The 17,972-nt window shown below is 37.3% G+C and overlaps 3 protein-coding genes across 3 annotated transcripts; all 3 read right to left on the bottom strand.

The window, feature by feature from the left end:
• Positions 1-7,124: 7,124 nt before the first annotated feature.
• On the bottom strand, positions 7,125-12,783 carry LOC114517527 (methylmalonate-semialdehyde dehydrogenase [acylating], mitochondrial-like). The gene is made up of 17 exons (XM_028537294.1): positions 12,651-12,783; positions 10,875-10,913; positions 10,606-10,680; positions 10,343-10,504; positions 10,182-10,260; positions 9,951-10,074; positions 9,836-9,866; positions 9,444-9,656; positions 9,212-9,268; positions 9,006-9,065; positions 8,765-8,894; positions 8,552-8,649; positions 8,392-8,475; positions 8,141-8,215; positions 7,970-8,074; positions 7,799-7,897; positions 7,125-7,494 (listed from the first exon to the last, which is right to left on the bottom strand). The coding sequence occupies exons 1-17, from the start codon at positions 12,696-12,698 to the stop codon at positions 7,393-7,395; spliced, it is 1,581 nt and encodes a 526-aa protein (XP_028393095.1). The 5' UTR covers positions 12,699-12,783; the 3' UTR covers positions 7,125-7,392.
• Positions 12,784-12,847: 64 nt separating this feature from the next.
• Positions 12,848-17,099, bottom strand: LOC114517529 (mitotic spindle assembly checkpoint protein MAD2A-like). The gene is made up of 7 exons (XM_028537296.1): positions 17,022-17,099; positions 14,343-14,438; positions 14,252-14,267; positions 14,013-14,143; positions 13,621-13,741; positions 13,395-13,498; positions 12,848-13,270 (listed from the first exon to the last, which is right to left on the bottom strand). Exons 2-7 carry the CDS (start codon positions 14,410-14,412, stop codon positions 13,110-13,112), a joined length of 603 nt encoding a protein of 200 aa, XP_028393097.1. The 5' UTR covers positions 14,413-14,438; positions 17,022-17,099; the 3' UTR covers positions 12,848-13,109.
• LOC114517528 (probable U3 small nucleolar RNA-associated protein 11) lies at positions 16,245-17,852 on the bottom strand. Its single transcript, XM_028537295.1, has one exon. The coding sequence runs from the start codon at positions 17,748-17,750 to the stop codon at positions 17,040-17,042; it is 711 nt and encodes a 236-aa protein (XP_028393096.1). The 5' UTR covers positions 17,751-17,852; the 3' UTR covers positions 16,245-17,039.
• Positions 17,853-17,972: the final 120 nt, after the last annotated feature.

Below are 17,972 nucleotides of genomic sequence, written 5' to 3'. Positions count from 1 at the left end.
TCAAACCAGCATGGCGAACCTATTGAATCTCTTCTGACCAAAATTTTCGCTCTTGGATTCACTTCGCAAAGTTCTTCAAAGAGGTTTTGTCCACCAATTTCCATTCTGTCATCATCCAATGAAATCCCATTCTTTTTAGCGAGCTCCTCTAGTCTTAAAATATTCTCTTTCATGTTACAAAATTGTATGGGTTCATCTTCATCTAATTCCTCCTCCAGCTCATCTGTCCTGTCGGCGAAACACTGATTCAACCAGGCGAATCGTCCATTGTTTTGCAAACTGTTATTAAAAGCAGGATTTGAGACACTGTTCTGGACCATCCAAAAACCTTGAGTCATCATAGCTTCGTTGATTGTACCTGGCTGTCTGCTAGCAGTTGGAAACATCGCCACTCCTATTCTGTACAAAAGTATAGCAATAGCAAATTAGCAACGAAGACTACCTTGTTCTTCATTTGTTAACCAAAGGAGATATCAACAGGTTTCATACGAAACACCTACCATTCTGCAATTAAAAAAATTGTTTGTTTTCGCTCTATCTTAATGGTGAAATACGTAGGATTGTTTTAAAAAATTAAGCCCCCCGCCGGAATGTTAGCTAATGGAATCAATGACAACAGATAATGAGCCATCTAAGATCATTATCGTTTGTTTTGAATTCATTTGATACACGCAAAACGCGACATTTTCAAACAAACCTGATCGACACCAAGTTTTATATGCTAAAATTATGCTATCTTTGATTTTTCTTATATGTATCGTTTGAATAATTATTATTAAACTAGTAATTCACTTTCTTTTATGAAAAATAAACAGCGTTCGATGTGGTGGCAAGTCGTATTCACAGGAATACTATTTTGCCAGATAGGTAAAGAGTGTTGGATCAATAAATGAGATAGCCATATTTATGCATTTGATATTATCGGGTGCCGCATGCATGGCTCGTGATGACCTAAAGCACATCTAACACCATGCAAACGGAGGCCAACCCATTTGGCATATCTCCATAACTCAGCCTTACGAAACAAATTTTATACAGCGATAAATATATGGAACTGGAAAATATATACCAATTATAATAAACCTACCTTTAAATAGTTTATACCAGTTGATCCAAATCTAGGAGATTTTGTCAAAGACTTTCTTTGCTGTATAGATATTGACGTTAGCTGTATCTCGTAGACAGTCGCTGTGCACGCGTTATCAGTCGGTGTTACAAAACGATTGACGAAGTTTCTCCGTTCATCTACGATTTAAAATCACCTGGCCATGACGTGTAATGACGTCAGTAAACGGGTGAGGCCTGAAGTATCTGGGGTCAGGGTAATGCGTTAGACAAAGAAGGTTATAGTCGGAAAATTTCAGATATTTAACAGGTTCAAGCAAATCAAACTTCCTTATTAAAGCGCTGTTTTGACGAAGATATTGCACGTTGCACATCTACTATTATAAATAGTTAATTTGCTTACGGGGGAATTAAGCTTTTCCGAAGAAAAAGTGATACAAAAGGGAGAGAGTACTCTCGTGTTTGAAGGAGCGATATTGCTTGTACACCTGTTAATTAAAGCCAAACATGTCTTTGTAACCGGAATTTCGTACAAATCTTATGCATATATTGTTTGCGTATAATCAAATATCCATGCAAGGAAATTTCACTCGAAGTTTCCAGAAACAGGGTTCGCCCTGCGCTCCTAGATACAATACATAAACAGGAATGCTTATTTAGTGTGGGAATAGGCAGGATTTTTGCACCTCTATATTGAACACACAACTATATTTAGGGATATTTATAAGCAAAAATGGAGAAATTTATAATGATTTTGTTTATAGAGGGAACATTAAAAGACAAAATATACTAATATAAGTAGTACTTACATGCAACGTATATTTATATCATTTTGACGTGAAACACTAGTGTCATGAAGTAAGTGACGTCTCGTGGTTCCCTGCGAGGAATTTTGCGGATAATTTGGATAGTTATGTATATATACATTGTGCAATAAGGAAAAGTTAGTTTAGGTTTCCTCTTGTAGCGCCTAGTAACACTGGATCAATAAGAGATTATCCCTTCTGTAAACTCTAAGAAGAATTTAGAAATAGAACTGATAGAGCTAAATAACAAGTCATAGTTCAGTTACTATACAAGTTTCATCCTTTGGAACACTAGATCAATGTTACTGAATATACAGTGTGAAGCTAGCCATTCAATAGGTCAACTTAAGGTTTCTTCCGCTTTTTTATGCTATAATCCTATATTCTATCGTTGATTATATTTGAGATCAGTTATCGAGGCAAATCGTACTGTATATATATATAGACTTATACTCTGGTTGTTCCCTGACAATATATAGTAGGCCAATATGGAAATAATCTAAAGTTATACAGGGCTTATCATAATGCGAGGTGACCACACTTCCTGGCAGCGTGGATGTTTCCACCACAACAGATCTTGATTAAGTGCATGCTCTCAATTTGTCACCGTCTATTTTTATTCTCAGTATAAAAACAGCGCGTCATGTCAAACTGTCTCTCACACGTGTATTGGACTCGAGAGAGAGAGCAACGTGGGAATGAAGCGCTTTCAATTTGCACGAACTACCAACTTTAACTATGATGTGACTTGTCATCATTCATACGTTTCAAACAAGGGGAAAACATGAATTAAATCCTATCACTGACACAGCAGCAGTGTCCTTTAGAACACAAACAGTTTATGATAGGAACCTCATTTAACTATGTGGAGTATCTCCAAAAACAAATATAATACATCCAACTTATTTTTGTATAAAATGCCAAGCATGGTTAAGTGTTAGGCGTTTGGGTTTGCGGTTGACCCCCTGGAGGAGATGGTATGCACTGAGTAACAAGTAATTTTTCATGGTAATGTTATTGCGAAAGTTTTCGGTTTGTAGAGAGGCTAGCATGGTCTAGTGAGTTCTGTTGAGACAGTACAAGCACCAGGGATATCACACAGGAAGGAGCATTCTCGTACATCAATCCTGTACGGCTGTAAAACTAGTGACCGCAATTATCAGCAAGACTCGATTTATCCTCAACGCGCCTATTCGCAGGCTAAGTTGTGATGACGACATCGCGTGACATTTAGTGTATGTCGGCATTTACTCACTAGACAATTTCAAGGGCAGGCAATTATCAGAAGGCGTGCTATATTTACTCGGCAGGTTGGCTTTTAATTGAACGTTGCTGTCTGCAAGCACGCATTGACGTAAGTCTAAGGGGAAAATTACATTTGCAATTTCCTATTCGACTTTACATGGGATGAGTTAAAGAAATGTTTGTTTCAGCTGTTACAGCACGAAGGAACAGTGGAATATATACCACACCTTTAAAAACGGAAGGACAAATCTTACTTAAAGAAGGACTTACGTGTGAACGTTCCCATGGAAACAAGAGATCTGCACGATATTGTGATTAAGGCTTCACACCATTATATTAGATCACAACCAGCTTTGGCAGTTCCATTCTCTTGCATTTACATTTTGCTACGTCAATTTTTTATTTCGTTTTTGACTGTCTTAACGAAAAGCTTCGTTTTGACGAATACTACCATTGGCCACTGCTATTGCCCGTACGGCTAAGACTCAGACTCAGTCTCCCACGCCAGTCTCAACATGCATATTTAATTCTTTTACGTCAGTGTTCTGGGAATCCAACCCAGAAGCCAACAGTTCATGTACAAATAGTATTCTCTGCGATTTTGTAAAATGTGCAAGCAATCTTTTCACTATCAACGAACATGTTTGGCTCCACACATGGACACTGTTTTTTAAAGCCAAACGAAAAGGAGGGAAACCGGAGTGCCCGGTGAAAAACCCTCCAAAGGTAACCTGAATTTCAGGTTACCTGACCGGCGGTCCGAATTTGGTATTTTTCTTTTAGAAATCGTCCGAAATTACAGTCCAGGTTTTATTTATAGTAACCGTTATTTTATAGTTCCGTTCATCCGAACTAAATCACAAGAATTGTATGTTGCTATACAATTGTATGTTGCTCACGTGGTCAATTAAATCCTGGTGGTGGTCTAACGTGCGTGGTGGTCTAACGTGCGTGGCGGTCTAACGTGCGTGGTGGCAGTGCGTATAAATTTTAATTAAACTGCGCTTTTTTCGACAATGGCAACAAAAATTTTTTCAATTTTTCAAATGTTCATTTTATAATCATGCATTGTTTGGAAATCTGGTATTTTGGAAAGAAATGTTTCATATTCACGACTTGCATGCTTTTTCATTTGAAACCGATGCAGACAACAACACTCTTCTTCTATTTCTATTTTTGTTATACGTTTTAGATTATGTAATTGGGCTCAACATGCAACTTACTTAATATGGCTAATCAATAATGTCAATGTCCCTCACCTTTGGCATCGTACAGCTGTTACTGTGGAACGAAATATCACTTGCTTCTTTTGCTTCATTTCAAACAGTCTTCTTCAACAACATCTCGACGGTGGAGCGTGTGAAAAATTAAACAACATAGTAAGTGCGTCAAAATGCAAAGGGTTATCTTTTTAAGGGTTAATTTTCAAGGTAAGAGGTGCTATGAAAAATATTGACCTACAGTTTAACACTATACCCCCCCAGATGCCCCTCGTTATGTAATAAGTGTATAGTTATCATGCGACATGTAATAATATATCATGTATATAGCAGGTATATTTTGTCTTACAGAAACTTCATCAAGTTAGTTAAAATGAGTAGATTACGTGTATTTTCTTCATGCTTGAGATTTAGGGAAACAGAAGAGTGCTAGTGTCTAAACATCAATTAGTTTTTTTTTCTTCATTTGAAAGTTTCATTTGAGTTCGTTTCGAATTGTCAAAGACCGAAGTATGATTTTTGTAACCATTGACCGACGGTCGATCGAAACAGTCGCATTTTAACACGCTGGACAGAGAACTTATATAATCATATAAGTTACTCGCGATTACCTTCGTATTAATCTAAAATTAGGCCAATACGAATTCAATATTTTCTCGCCGCGTGCGCGTCGCGCATGCTAATTGCATTTTGTTGCTTTCATTTCAACGCTTCAAAGCCATCATGCATTTTCCGCAGCTGTTACGTCATTCACACGCAAGTGACAAAACTAGGAATGTTTCATCGAGAAACCTCGAAAACGCTCTCATAAGAGCTGTGAGAAATTTCCTGTTATCATGCATTGCCGAAAAGGGTCAAATGTCACTTGATGTGTGAATATACTAGGTTAGACCACCAGGAATAGCCATGCACATAATCATGCATTACTCTAATTAGTATACATATAGGATATACCTCAACCAGCTTCAATTTGTACACCCCGTCTCATCGTCCAACAATCTGATCCTGCGACGATCTTTCGACATCTGATCCTGCGACGATCCTTCACCATCTGATCCTGCGACGATCTTTCATCATCTGATCCTGCGACGATCCTTCATCATTTGATCCTGCGACGATCCTCCATCATCTGATCCTGCGACGATCCTCCATCATCTGATCCTGCGACGATCCTCCATCATCTCATCCAACATCTGAACGCAGATACAAAAGCATGACATCATTAATTTCCAAGAGAGACACGCCACTTATGTATAAAACACTTAGGATAAAATATAGACCTTCGACATCTCCAACGCCACTCGTCCAGGGCCTTCGCATTGCGCACGCGAATACAAAATGTCATGCAGGTTTTGTACGAAATATTCATAGTTTTTTTCATGGTCCTGGGAAAACTAAAACACTCGACTATTATCTCTTTCTAGAAATACAATTTCTCGTGCATTTTTATGTTTTAGGTGCTCTGTGAGCGATATTTTTGTTCCGGACTATTTTTGTCGTTCAAGTTGGAGAAACTACAAGTGATTGGGGCCCCAGAATCACTTGTATTTACTCCGCATGCGCTTGACACGACCAGGTTAAACCCATGCAAAAAACCGCAATCCGAAAGTTGAAAATCAAGGAGGTAAACAGAAGAGTGTTCAGTATATCTCAGCCATAAGGCCAAAAAAACCCCATGCAATTTTACTCATGCATATTTTCACCGAATCGAGTTTAATTTGTATTTGCGTGCATTAATGTCCCAAGGCAGGTCCGATCTCTCTCCACTCCGACGATTCTTTCTTTCTAAAAAAATGAGAAAACGTCGGTGAAACAAACATTGAACTACATTAGACAGGCTGAGATGACTCATGAGCACATGCCAAGTCTAGCATAAAGTACATACATATAACAATACGGATTATAGGCATTCAATTTCGGTTTGAATCCATCTTTTCATGTACAAAACTAACATGAATGCGTTGACAGACGACACACCACGATACAACAACCGTGTATGGAAAACGCAATGGTGTCAAACGTGAAAGTTTTGATCATCAATTCAAAAGTAAAGTACCAAAAAGTTCGATTATATTCTAGTTTCGCCCACCCTGTACAAACGTGTTATTCAAGTCACTAATGCAAAACACATGTATGAGAACAATGTTCGCTGCGAGCAAGCGTTTGTGTTTCGCCTTCCCCATCTTTCGGCGCCGTAGTTCGTGTTGAAATAAAATAAGAAAGGGGGAAACAAATCAGGTTAACAGCTCACTTGCATTGCACATTTTCAATCGAAATATACAAGATATAGCAGTGAAAATCAGCAAGAATATGACTCCATGCACTTGCTAATGTCTTTTGACTATTCAAATCAACACGACCGTTAATTACTTTGCAAAGCCAAATATCAAACCAACAGATTCTTTAAACTAACCACGACTATGTACCTTAGCAAAGATTCTTCCAACTTTCCCCTAAACTTCTTCGAGAGATTGTTCCTTCTTCGAGAGTATACCAAGTATGAGTTTCATCGCGAATTCACCCACCTTTTATTACCTCAGAACATTCCAACGGACAATCCATGTGCCGAACGCATTAAGAACAATAGATAATGAGGTATCTCATGATTAACGTCATTAACTATTGTTTTAAATGTGTTCTGCGCATGAGAAGCGACGACGTTTGAAACAAACAAAGTTTTGCAGTCCCAGGGCAATATGTTTTGCATATTTCTATTGCCCGTTGCAAGTGAATAATAAAATATGCTGGTGTGACGCGCGAAATAGTTAAATAAAGAAAATAAATCCAATGAGTTTGGTGCGAAATACTTCGCAAATTATATTATGAAATGACCTAAAATCCTTTATATTCGACAAAATATTTATGGAAGAAAAAGAGCTACCAATATTAAACAATCCTCACGGAAATAAGAGTCAGCGTACTGCATGCTCCCAGCAAAGGATAACTATTAATTGCAGATATTATTTCGGCTTTGGCAAGGTTTCCACAGATTTTCCACTGACGCTGTGAATAAATATATATCTATAGACTATATTGTTACACAACTCAATTTATATTTATTTCATTGTCGGCATAACTGTCGCAGTCTTTTGAACAGAGGAGATATCTTCTTTCCATAAACTTGTGATAGTTTTAGCCTGAGTATAGAAGGCAATGCCCTAAAATGAGAAAAAAAAACACATCATCACGATATTGCAAGCAGTTTCAGAAACACTCTGCTATCACAAGTTACTTTCATCTTGGAATGGTCCTGGGTATATTTTGCATGCTACTGATAGTAGAAATGTGCATAATAGACCTTTCTTATAATGACGTCAAACGCGAAAAGTATGATGTTACATGAAATTTGATTGGCTCCACAAAACTATCGAGCCAATCAAACTTCGTGTAACATCACACTTTCCGCGTTTGACGTCATTATAGGGTCTATTGGTATTACCTATAAAGGTCTATTGGTATTACCTCTTTTCCGTAAAAATGAGAAGATCCTAGGAATGAACCTCGTGAACCGGTGAACGAAAACATCGGAAGAGCAACTGGAATAGGAACATTCACTCCAACCTGAAAAACAGTGAAAGAGATTAATCTATCTATATATCACTGCAGGTGAATGCAAGAGAGACTGAGACTTACTTGACCAACGTTCACATCGTTCTGAAATTTCCTTGCCACAGCACCGGAAGTTGTAAAGATGGCCGTTCCGTTACCATATTCATTATCGTTGATTATATTAACAGCCTAAAAAATAGGAAATATAACTTTAGAAACCGTATCAATAAAGTCAAGCTCCTTTTTCCATGTTACCTCTTCAAGGTTATCCGCTGTCATGGCCAGGAGAACGGGTCCAAATATTTCTTCTTTGTAACATCTCATGTTCGGCTTTAAAACAAACACAATATACAGTATAGCAAGCATAATTACACTTTGCATTATCAAAGAACAGCGTACGTGTATGGTAGTCTAAGTAATACAAAACCAGTGCCCAGTTACCCAGGGAAAGTATATAACGTTCGGGATAAAAAGCGCTGAATCAAACAAGCTTATAATATGAATACCTTTACACCAGATATCACGGTTGGACCAACGAAATTTCCATTTTCATAACCTTCAACTTTCACATCTCGTCCGTCGAGATCAACCTGGAAGGATGAAGGTTACACATTATATACATAGTTCTTTAATTGTGATATAGTGCAATATGAAATAAGTCTTTACCGTCGCTCCTTCATCAACACCAGACTGAACTAATTCACAAACACGGTCTTTTGCCTGGGGGGATATCAAAGGTCCTAAATCTGCTCCAGGTTGATTACCTAGAAACAGATCACACGTACACAGTCATGAATCCAGCAAGACATTTGATGAAAAGAATATCTGGCAAATATTTCTAAAAATAAGCAATGAAGAATGATATAAACGCAAACCCACCTTCATTCACTTTTAGTTTTTTTGCTCGTTCAACAAACTCTGGTATCCAGTCTTTCGCCTCACCCACAAATATTGCTGTAGAAAGAGCCATACACCTTTGACCTGCAGCACCAAATGCAGCTCCAACCAGCTAAAACAACGATAAATACTTGAGCCTTCAATTGACTGCATTTGCTTCGAGTCAATTTTGAAACAAATTTCCGAGCATTTGCAGTACTTGTAGTTGTTGACATAACAGTACCTGGTTGAGAGCATGATCCTTATTTGCATCAGGCATAATGACACCATGATTCTTTGCACCCTGACATAGTAATAAGTTGAACAGTCACTAACCTTAGAATGATCTTAAACCCAGCAAATGCTACTATAAAGTTACAATATTAGGTATGTCCAAAATCTTGCAAGTTTTTCGAGGAAGTTAGCATGCCAAATATAATAGTAACCAACCATGTTAGACTGGACCCTTTTTCCATTTTTAGACCCACGTTCATATATGTACTTCCCCTGTCATGAACAGAAACAAATCAGTAAATGTTCACAAGTGTTGGCATTTCACTGAAATTTGAATGTGTTATGCTGTGCTGAGAAAAGAATGAATGAGAGTTTATTATGGTATTATCAATTGTGAAAGAACTAGACATGGTGAAACATGGTGATTTAAGCAATGCCAATTACTTACAGCTTGGTCAGAACCAACAAAGGAAATAGCCTGAATGCTTGGATCATCGCAGATGAAGTTCACTGCTTCATGAGCACCATGAATAACATTCAATACACCATCAGGTAGTCCAGCATCCTGTGCAAGCTTTGCAAGCAACATGGTCGTTCCAGGTACACGTTCTGATGGTTTCATGATGTATGTATTACCACAGACTACTGCAACAGGGAACATCTAAACAAATTTACAACTGATATCAGGCATTGAAAATGAGAAAGGAGTTCCCTGAAGGCTAAGATTAAAGGTAACATTAAAGGTTTTCTTCTTTTTAGGTTGTTCAAATGAAGCAACACTCACCATAAGTGGAATTAAGGCTGGAAAATTAAACCTAAAAACAAAGTAAAGAAACTCACCCAAAGTGGAATCATTGCAGGAAAATTGAACCTAAGGAAAAATACAGAAACCTTAGTTTTCTCACACAAGCAGCTGTTTCACATACTCAAGAATATAATGAGATCATGCACTTACGGTGCAATGCCAGCACAAACACCAAGAGGAAATCTATACGAATACATATCCATATCTTGTGTTATTGAAGGCAATGTTTCACCAAGTTGTAATGACGTGATTGAGCATGCATGTTCAACGACCTCTGAAAATAAAATATTGTATAGGGTAAACAATCCCTCCTCTTCCAGGGATATACAATCTTTTTTTGTTTTTTTTTGGTTTAAAACATTGATAAAATTGTTTACTCACGCAATCCTCTGTGTACATCACCCTCAGCATCTGCCAGAGTTTTGCCTTGCTCATGGGTAATTACTTTGGCAATCTCTTTCTACACAAAATGTTTTAAAATTTTCATTTTCTCAGGTTGCAGATTTTGATGCAAATATTAGTGAGGAAAATGACAATCTTACCAGGTTACTTTTTATCAATCCTTGATATGCAAATAAGATCTGCTGTCGTGAGAGAATGGATGTTTGCGACCAAGTTTCGAAAGCACTTGTTGCTGCATCAACTGCTGAATGCATTTCTTCCTGGGTTGTTTTTGGCACATTGGTAATCACTTCATTTGTTGCCTTAAATAAAAATGTATTACACAATTAGGACAACTGTTAGTACTACATAAAGTAGAGTTTCACAATGAATGCCTGATTTTTAAACCAGTTCTTTGACCTACAGGATTGTGCACAGGTAGCCAGTCTGATGTCTTAGAGTCGAAAAATTTTCCATCAATGAACAGCTTTGTTGTCGGCTGAGAAAAAAAGAATGAAATGAATTCATATTAATATGAAATAAATAATCATTTGAAATAGCTAGAATACCAGACTCAAAATGCTGTTTATATTGCAAATGCAAATATATAGTAAATATAGTGCAAGTAGTGATATATTTATTTCAAAAATAGTATACAATCTTGTGTCCTAGAATATATTATATATAACTCACCACTGCACCATTGCTTAAAAACCTTTTTGATAAAGGAAGCTAAAAAAAAATAACAAGTATGTAAGTTTTAAGAACATCTTTGGCCAGTCCTGCTAGGATCGTATAAAGAAGCTCTAGCTCGTATGGTATTCAGTAGCATAGCCAGCCTGAAGATTTTGTCCTGCTATGTAAATTTGGAGTTAGAATAATTCATTTCTTTAGAAATGACTAATTGGACGTTTCTCGTTGCAACTTGAATATGGACTTGGCCCCTTATTCGTATATACCAGGCGCGGATCCAGCCGAAAATCTGACCGTGTCATATTGGACTAGAAATTTTCCGGTCGGGGGGAGGGGTGGGGGCGTATAACGACCCTTCGTTATGGACCCTCCGAAACAAACATTTTCTGAGCTTTGGTTCTACAATATTCTTCAGGGAACGTTTAAAAGCGAATATTGTAAATCCCTCTACTTTCATAAAACCACAAAACCATTTTCAAAATTTTTGGTAAGGTATTTACGGATATTTCATTCACACTCAACATAACGTGAAATTTGCATACACAAATTATTCACAGCGTAAATGCAAATTTGTATCATAGGGCGCTTTCCATTAAGCGGCCAAAAAGGTCAGACCGGTCATATTTTAAATTGAAATAGAGTATTTCGTAAAGAATATAGCGGTGAAACTGCATTTCCCGTGTTAGGCAGATGTAAATAACGATATACTTTAGTCTGTACCAACTACCGAAATACAACAGAACAGGTCTGGCCGTTTTTCCGTATAAAGGAGAGCGCCCATAGTTCGATTTAAAACCTAAAAGTCTTACCTTACAAGGACATTGGGTAAAGATTTTCAGTATTTGTCTCTTGGGAAATAGCAGTTTAAAAATTGTCGTTGCGATTGTAAACGCGAGCGAGCGAAGCCTGTCTTTAGTAATAATTCCATCATGTTGTAGCCTGAAGAGCGATATTTCCCCTGAAATATGCTCGCTTAGATTCGCTTTTGAGATATTTCGACGGTTTCATGTATTAATGCATTCGATTCAGCCTGAATCAGCCAGGATGCAGCGAACAGACCAATTTAACGTGTTATGTATAAACTATATCCGAGTTCGAAGTCGAGAAGTGTCGAACTTTATTGTTTATCATGTTTATTGCGCAATCAAAAACAGGCCACCGTGTCGCACCGTGTCGCACCGTGGCTCACGTGGCAAAAGCTTGCCCAGTGATTGGTTTGCTACACTGCACCGTGTCCGAGCGTTACTATATTTAGTAACAATTGCGCAATAATCTGCACGCTGACCGTGTCAACTAGTTGCTGTGATCGCAGCTTCGAATGCACGACTAGCTTCCGAACATACTCGGCACAATTCGGCAAGCTTTCGGCGAATTTTATAGTTCAGTGTTAACTGAACAATCGTAATATGAAACAAGGAATAATAATTTAATATGACAACGATTACGAAAGATATTACTCAAATTATTTGTTTTAGACATATATTTCCTTAATTTTGGTGTGATTCAAAGAATTAATATGTACTTCTAAATAATGTGTGAATATTAGATTGCAGATGGGAAATTCTGGATGGGAAAATCTGACCGTGGCTCGAGCCACGTTCGATACGGTCTAGATCCGCGCCTGTATACATGCGTACGTTTTTTTTTTAATTGTACATTTGTAATCTTTCCCATAAAAAAATATGTTAATGTTTTAACATAAATTTTGCTAAACTGCTAAAAGATAGTGCTAACTACAAATAGAATCATTCATACGTTTACACACGGAATACTCACACGAGATGTCTGCAATCTGTTTATAGAAAGACGAGCTATCGTAAACATTCTGCGATCTTTATTTGCAACTATATCGACGTGTCTTGTGTGGGCATGTGCAGTTGTGCAAGAGAACGTGTCGAGGAAGAAAGACTGGGTATGAGCCCGAGGAAGGCTGGTTAGTCACTGGTGTTGCAAACATGATTGGTACAAAAAAGCTGTTTGATGTCATTGTAGAGATACACACAATCATACAAGATTCTATAGCTACAATTACGATTATTCCTACATTTACATTGTCTGATAAAATATACAGTTCATAATATTGATGAGAATAAAAAGTTTCACAATATGTTTCACTATCCAGTTGATGGATACCCCTTTAGGACGAAAGCCTGAGAGAACCTGACAGAGAGTCTGGACAGTCACAGATCCTTATTGGAATTATGCAATTTCTTCAATCTTTCTTTAGAATATGATCTAATTCTTGTAAGCAACCATTGCATCAACCTTATGTATCAATGTGGAAAATGAGCGCAAGCGAACTTCTTGAGAGTTTGCAATAAATTGTGGGCCAGATTCCTCCCATTTCTCTGGTATATCTTGGTCTTTGTCGGTGTATATTAGGATATCAAATGCACCTGAAATGAAAGAACAAGTCTTTGGTTTATTGAATAACTATTGTAGAACGCAAAAGAATTATCATAGCAATACCAGCCCGCAGTAGCCTGGATTTATCATGATTTTGTTTAAAAATATACTTACATGGGGCGTCAAGAAGAGGCAGAAATGTGACAGTAGCTGTGATTTGTCTAATCACATCTCTTATTTCATTTTGGATATCTTTCACTGATTTTTCCTTGGGTTTACTAAACAATGAAGTATTCAGAACCTTATGTCTCAATTCCAATCAGAAACTACGATTGCTAAATTAGAAAACAAAGACATACAAACCCAGATTACATAATTTCCTGGCAGAGGTAAAACCTACCTTGTTTCCACTACACTCTTATCACATTCGACGTCAAACTGCCATCTCTCCAATGGCTCATGTGTATCAATATTTAAGATCACAATAACTAACTTCTTCACTGTTTTCTGAAGCAACCAATCTAAATAATATGTTCAATAAATCATTAAAATAAAGGTTAATACCATTTAGGCTAGGTCATCATAGACTGACTGACAAAATATTAAACAGTAAAAACTAAAGTTTTGAAATATCATGAGTAAGCAAGCATACTATTAAAGACTGCCTGTTTAAAAGTTTAATAGACAGAAATGGCTCTTTTTTCCACCCTGAAAGGGCTCACTGGTGTCTGGTAATGATCAACGATCGTGAATACCCGTTAGGACTAACAGCCCAAATTTTATTTTACGAACCTTTCACTTGTTTCAAAACATTACTGATATATCCTTTAAGTTCCTCTTCATCAGTCACAAGCAAAGTGAGACCATACTTATGTTCGCGTTTAAAGTTTTCAGGAGGATAAATACCTCGTTGATATAAAATACTGAAATTAGATTAAATACACTTGTCATTTGCATGGACGTCAACAAATAAATTAGTTTACTTAACAGCATATGAAACAAAAATTACAAAATCCAGTCTTGCATAATACCTGTTTATTCCATAACCTAAAAAGAAACAAAGCTAAGTTTAACAGGAAGCAAACTAGGCAACAAAACCTAACGAAGACGGTTCATATTTACCAAAAAACTCAGCTACCATCTCCGTACTTCCTTTCAAAGTGATTGCATTGCTTTGAGAAGTTGCCGCCATTTTTTTGAATCTCCCTCTGCGCTAGACTGTGTCAAAATATATTGAGGTCAGTGGCTCGTGGAGGAGTGAACGCTAGTATATAGAATTCTAAGAATTGTAGTATTCTATGAATTATGGTATAGCTCAGTGAACCTTAGGCAAACTTAGACGAAAATTCCTGAAAGAGAATGATTTATGAGAAATTTGGTTGCTTGAAACACATGTGGTCTTTAGTATTTGTCATCAAACTCTAATTCTCTCAACTCATTCAAATGAGTCTAATTCGAGAGCATTTACGTTTTACAGCAAATATTTACCAAATTTGGTTAAAACTAGAACATCAAGCATTTACGCGCTAGAGCAGATTGTTTGACAACAAAATCCACCTGCAAAAGACAAAGGCCAATATTTAGGAAGAGCTAGCGTCCTGCACCGTATAAAATTCGATAAAAAATACGATAATTTGCAGTTGAAAAATAGATGGTAGTATATATAATGCTAATCTAATGCTGGATGGCCAATAGTTATTTGAATGAAAAAAATGCAAATTTCTCCAACAGGTACTGTGGTTTAATGAAATGTGATTGATTAAGACACACGGGACGGGTTGCACCAAAAGTTGTCAAAAAGTTGGTTTTGTGGCGTAGCAACGCTTTCAGATGGCTTTTATGCTTTAGCAACAAAGAAAAACTGCGGTTTACAACGTAATTTTAATTCGCGCCAGGTAACGCGAAGAACGCAAGCGGAACGCAAAATCGTTGAAGGAAAAAAAATCTTCTTGTTGAAAACAACGTTATTTACAGAATAAACTGAAGGTAAGCAACAAAGTAAAATAGAGTAATTCGTGTTGATTAGAACAGAAAACATGGTATTTCCAGACTAGCGGCAGGCAATACGCATATTATTACCACAGCCAGGCACAGCCGAGCACAGGCTGAGTTAGTAAACTCAAAAAATGAACTAGTCTAATATTTTATCAAAGACGCGTGGACTTCACGTATGATTTCATCGATTCCAGCTGCGTTATTTACTAATTGTTTTGTCGCCCCATCAAGTCCTAAAGAGGTTTTAAAAGCAAGAAATATGAAGGATAGAAATTAAAAAGTGTTAATAGTGGAAACCTAAAAAGACCCAAGCAATATGTTTCATCAGTTTCGAAACATTTCCAGCACGGTGATTTAGTTCGCAAAATGTGGAACAAAATGGACTAAGCTACTATTTTAATTATTTTTAGGCACAACAACAAATGGACCATCAAGCTGGGCAACAACCCCCTCCATATTCGGCTGGTAAAACCCCCCCTTACCCTGTAAAATCTGGTGGCCCACCTACCCAGGGTGGTCCAGCTATGCAACCTGGTCAACCTATGCATGGTGGACCAATGCAACCAGGGTATGCAGCCAATCCTGGTTACCGACAGGGTACCTCACGACAAGTTACGACAACCACAACAGTGGTGCAACAACAACCTCCTGTTATGATTAGCAATGCAATCATGTTCAGAGAAGTGCCTGCTCATGTGATGTGTACAACATGTCGTACCCAGGTTATTACTGCGACAGAATATGCACCAGGAGCTCTAAGTTGGCTTGCCTGTTGTGGCCTAGCTGCTGTAGGGTAAGTTATATGTAACTCATGAATTTGTGAACTTGGTGAAATCTTAACACCCCCCATTTGCTGTGAATCTGTGCAACAAAATTATTAAGCGATACACCGAACATTGCTTTTCAGATGCGTCTTTGGCTGTTGTTTTGTTCCGTTTTGCATTGATGAGATGAAGGATGTCACTCACACATGTCCAAACTGCAAAGTCACACTGGGCGTTTATCATAGAATATAGTATTCAACGCCAGATTTTAAAACTGTTTGACAAGTTTGATACATGTGTTTGATATATGCCTGTGGCTGGCAATGAACCATGTTTTTCTCCATATGTATCTAGTCAAAATTGTTTGTGAACAATGTGTGCCAGCAACTCTTTCTATATGTGGTGCTGTTTGTTCACTATTATTTGTTGTTTTAATTTCTTGTCACTTGCTATTATTGGATTTGTAATTAACCCCATGTTTAAGCCTAATTCTCCAAAAGAAAATGTTAAAAAATTGATGACCAAACTCTGTAATATAAAGTGATATTTTCATGTACTTGCAATGATAATAATTATTGTATGTTTCAAATAACTTGTATTAGCACTGTTGGAGCTTAGTGAAGATCTAATGTATCGCACAATAGACAAATATAGCATGAGGATGGGAATGTCAAAGACAACATGAAAATGAGCAATAAATGGCATGGCATGTCTATGCAAGGATGTATTGTGATTTTCCACTTTCATGTCATATTTGATGTTCCGGTTCTCAAGTTGAATATGCTTCATGCATACACAATAACTGCCACTGGGCTGAACGGATGATCCTGTCAAAATTTTCATTAAATATATGTTCATGACACAGAGGACATATTAATTAATCTAATTGAGTCCCCAATTTTTCAAACTTTAAAATAGGGCTAGTCTTGCATGAATAACCCCTGATCAAACCGTCAGTTAACTTGAACAACCGGATTGTGGCATTTCCTAAAGGCATTTTCAGTCAAGACACTACCAAGTACAATACTCATTGGACATTCACCTTAGTCATGCCTCGTAATTACTTTTTTCTTTGTTTCTTCCACTTGAACACAACTGGACCATCTTCTCCAGTGTTGATTTTCATCCTCTTTCCCTTTCCCATCAGATTCTTTTGTAACTGCATTTGTTGTTCAATCACACTTAAATGTTTCTCTCTTTCAATTCTTTTGTCTAGCTCATCATATGCTTGTTTTCTTGCCTTTTCAATCCTCAGTTGTTCCTCAGTGTTTGAGAGTTCATCTTTGCTAGCTGGATCCAGGTTGGTTAGCCCAAGGTCAGCCGCAGGCTCAAATACTTCGGCATCTTGTTTTGAGTCGATAAAAACAGTACGCGAGTTAACTTGTCTGTGTTTTTCATCAATTAAATGTAGCGAACACTGAAGTCTTTCAATCTTATTTTTCTCTGTAATTCTTTTCATCCTAGCATAGTTCAAGTCTTGACTTTTCATCATTTTCAATTGTTCCTTAGTGTATGGTTTTTTCCCCTCAACAACATGAACGCCGTCCCGTGTTTTTGTCTTGATCATTTTATAATAAAACTCATCAGGATTCTTATTCCGCGCTTTTTCACGAAGAAGCTTTAGCTGGTCTTCTTTACGATGAAAATCCTTAGCTCTCAAGACATAGTCTTTGTGCTTTTCAAGCAAACCAAACTGTTTTCGTTTACTTGGCTGACTTCTCTCTCTGTGGGTCTTTTGCAAGCTTTTCTTCGCATTCTTGAAAGACGACATGTTTACAAAGGTCTTCACGCAGTATATCAGATGAATATGGCTTCGTTAATGGAGAAAATCTTATTCAATTTCACTTCAGAAAAAGATATAATATTTTTTGTCAAAGCCGAAACACATGATGGCTGATTACCTCGGATCTCGCTATATACAACTGGACTATTACATTTCCAAAACATTCCCTCAGGGGGCAGAAGTAAAAATAAAAAATTCCTTGCTTTTGTC

Source organism: Dendronephthya gigantea, unplaced genomic scaffold, assembly GCF_004324835.1.
Source record: "Dendronephthya gigantea isolate DGI-Jeju-01 unplaced genomic scaffold, DenGig_1.0 000009F, whole genome shotgun sequence".
Taxonomy (NCBI): domain Eukaryota; kingdom Metazoa; phylum Cnidaria; class Anthozoa; order Malacalcyonacea; family Nephtheidae; genus Dendronephthya; species Dendronephthya gigantea.
The sequence above is the reverse complement of the archived record's forward strand: the minus strand, read 5'-3'. Positions and strand labels throughout refer to the sequence as shown.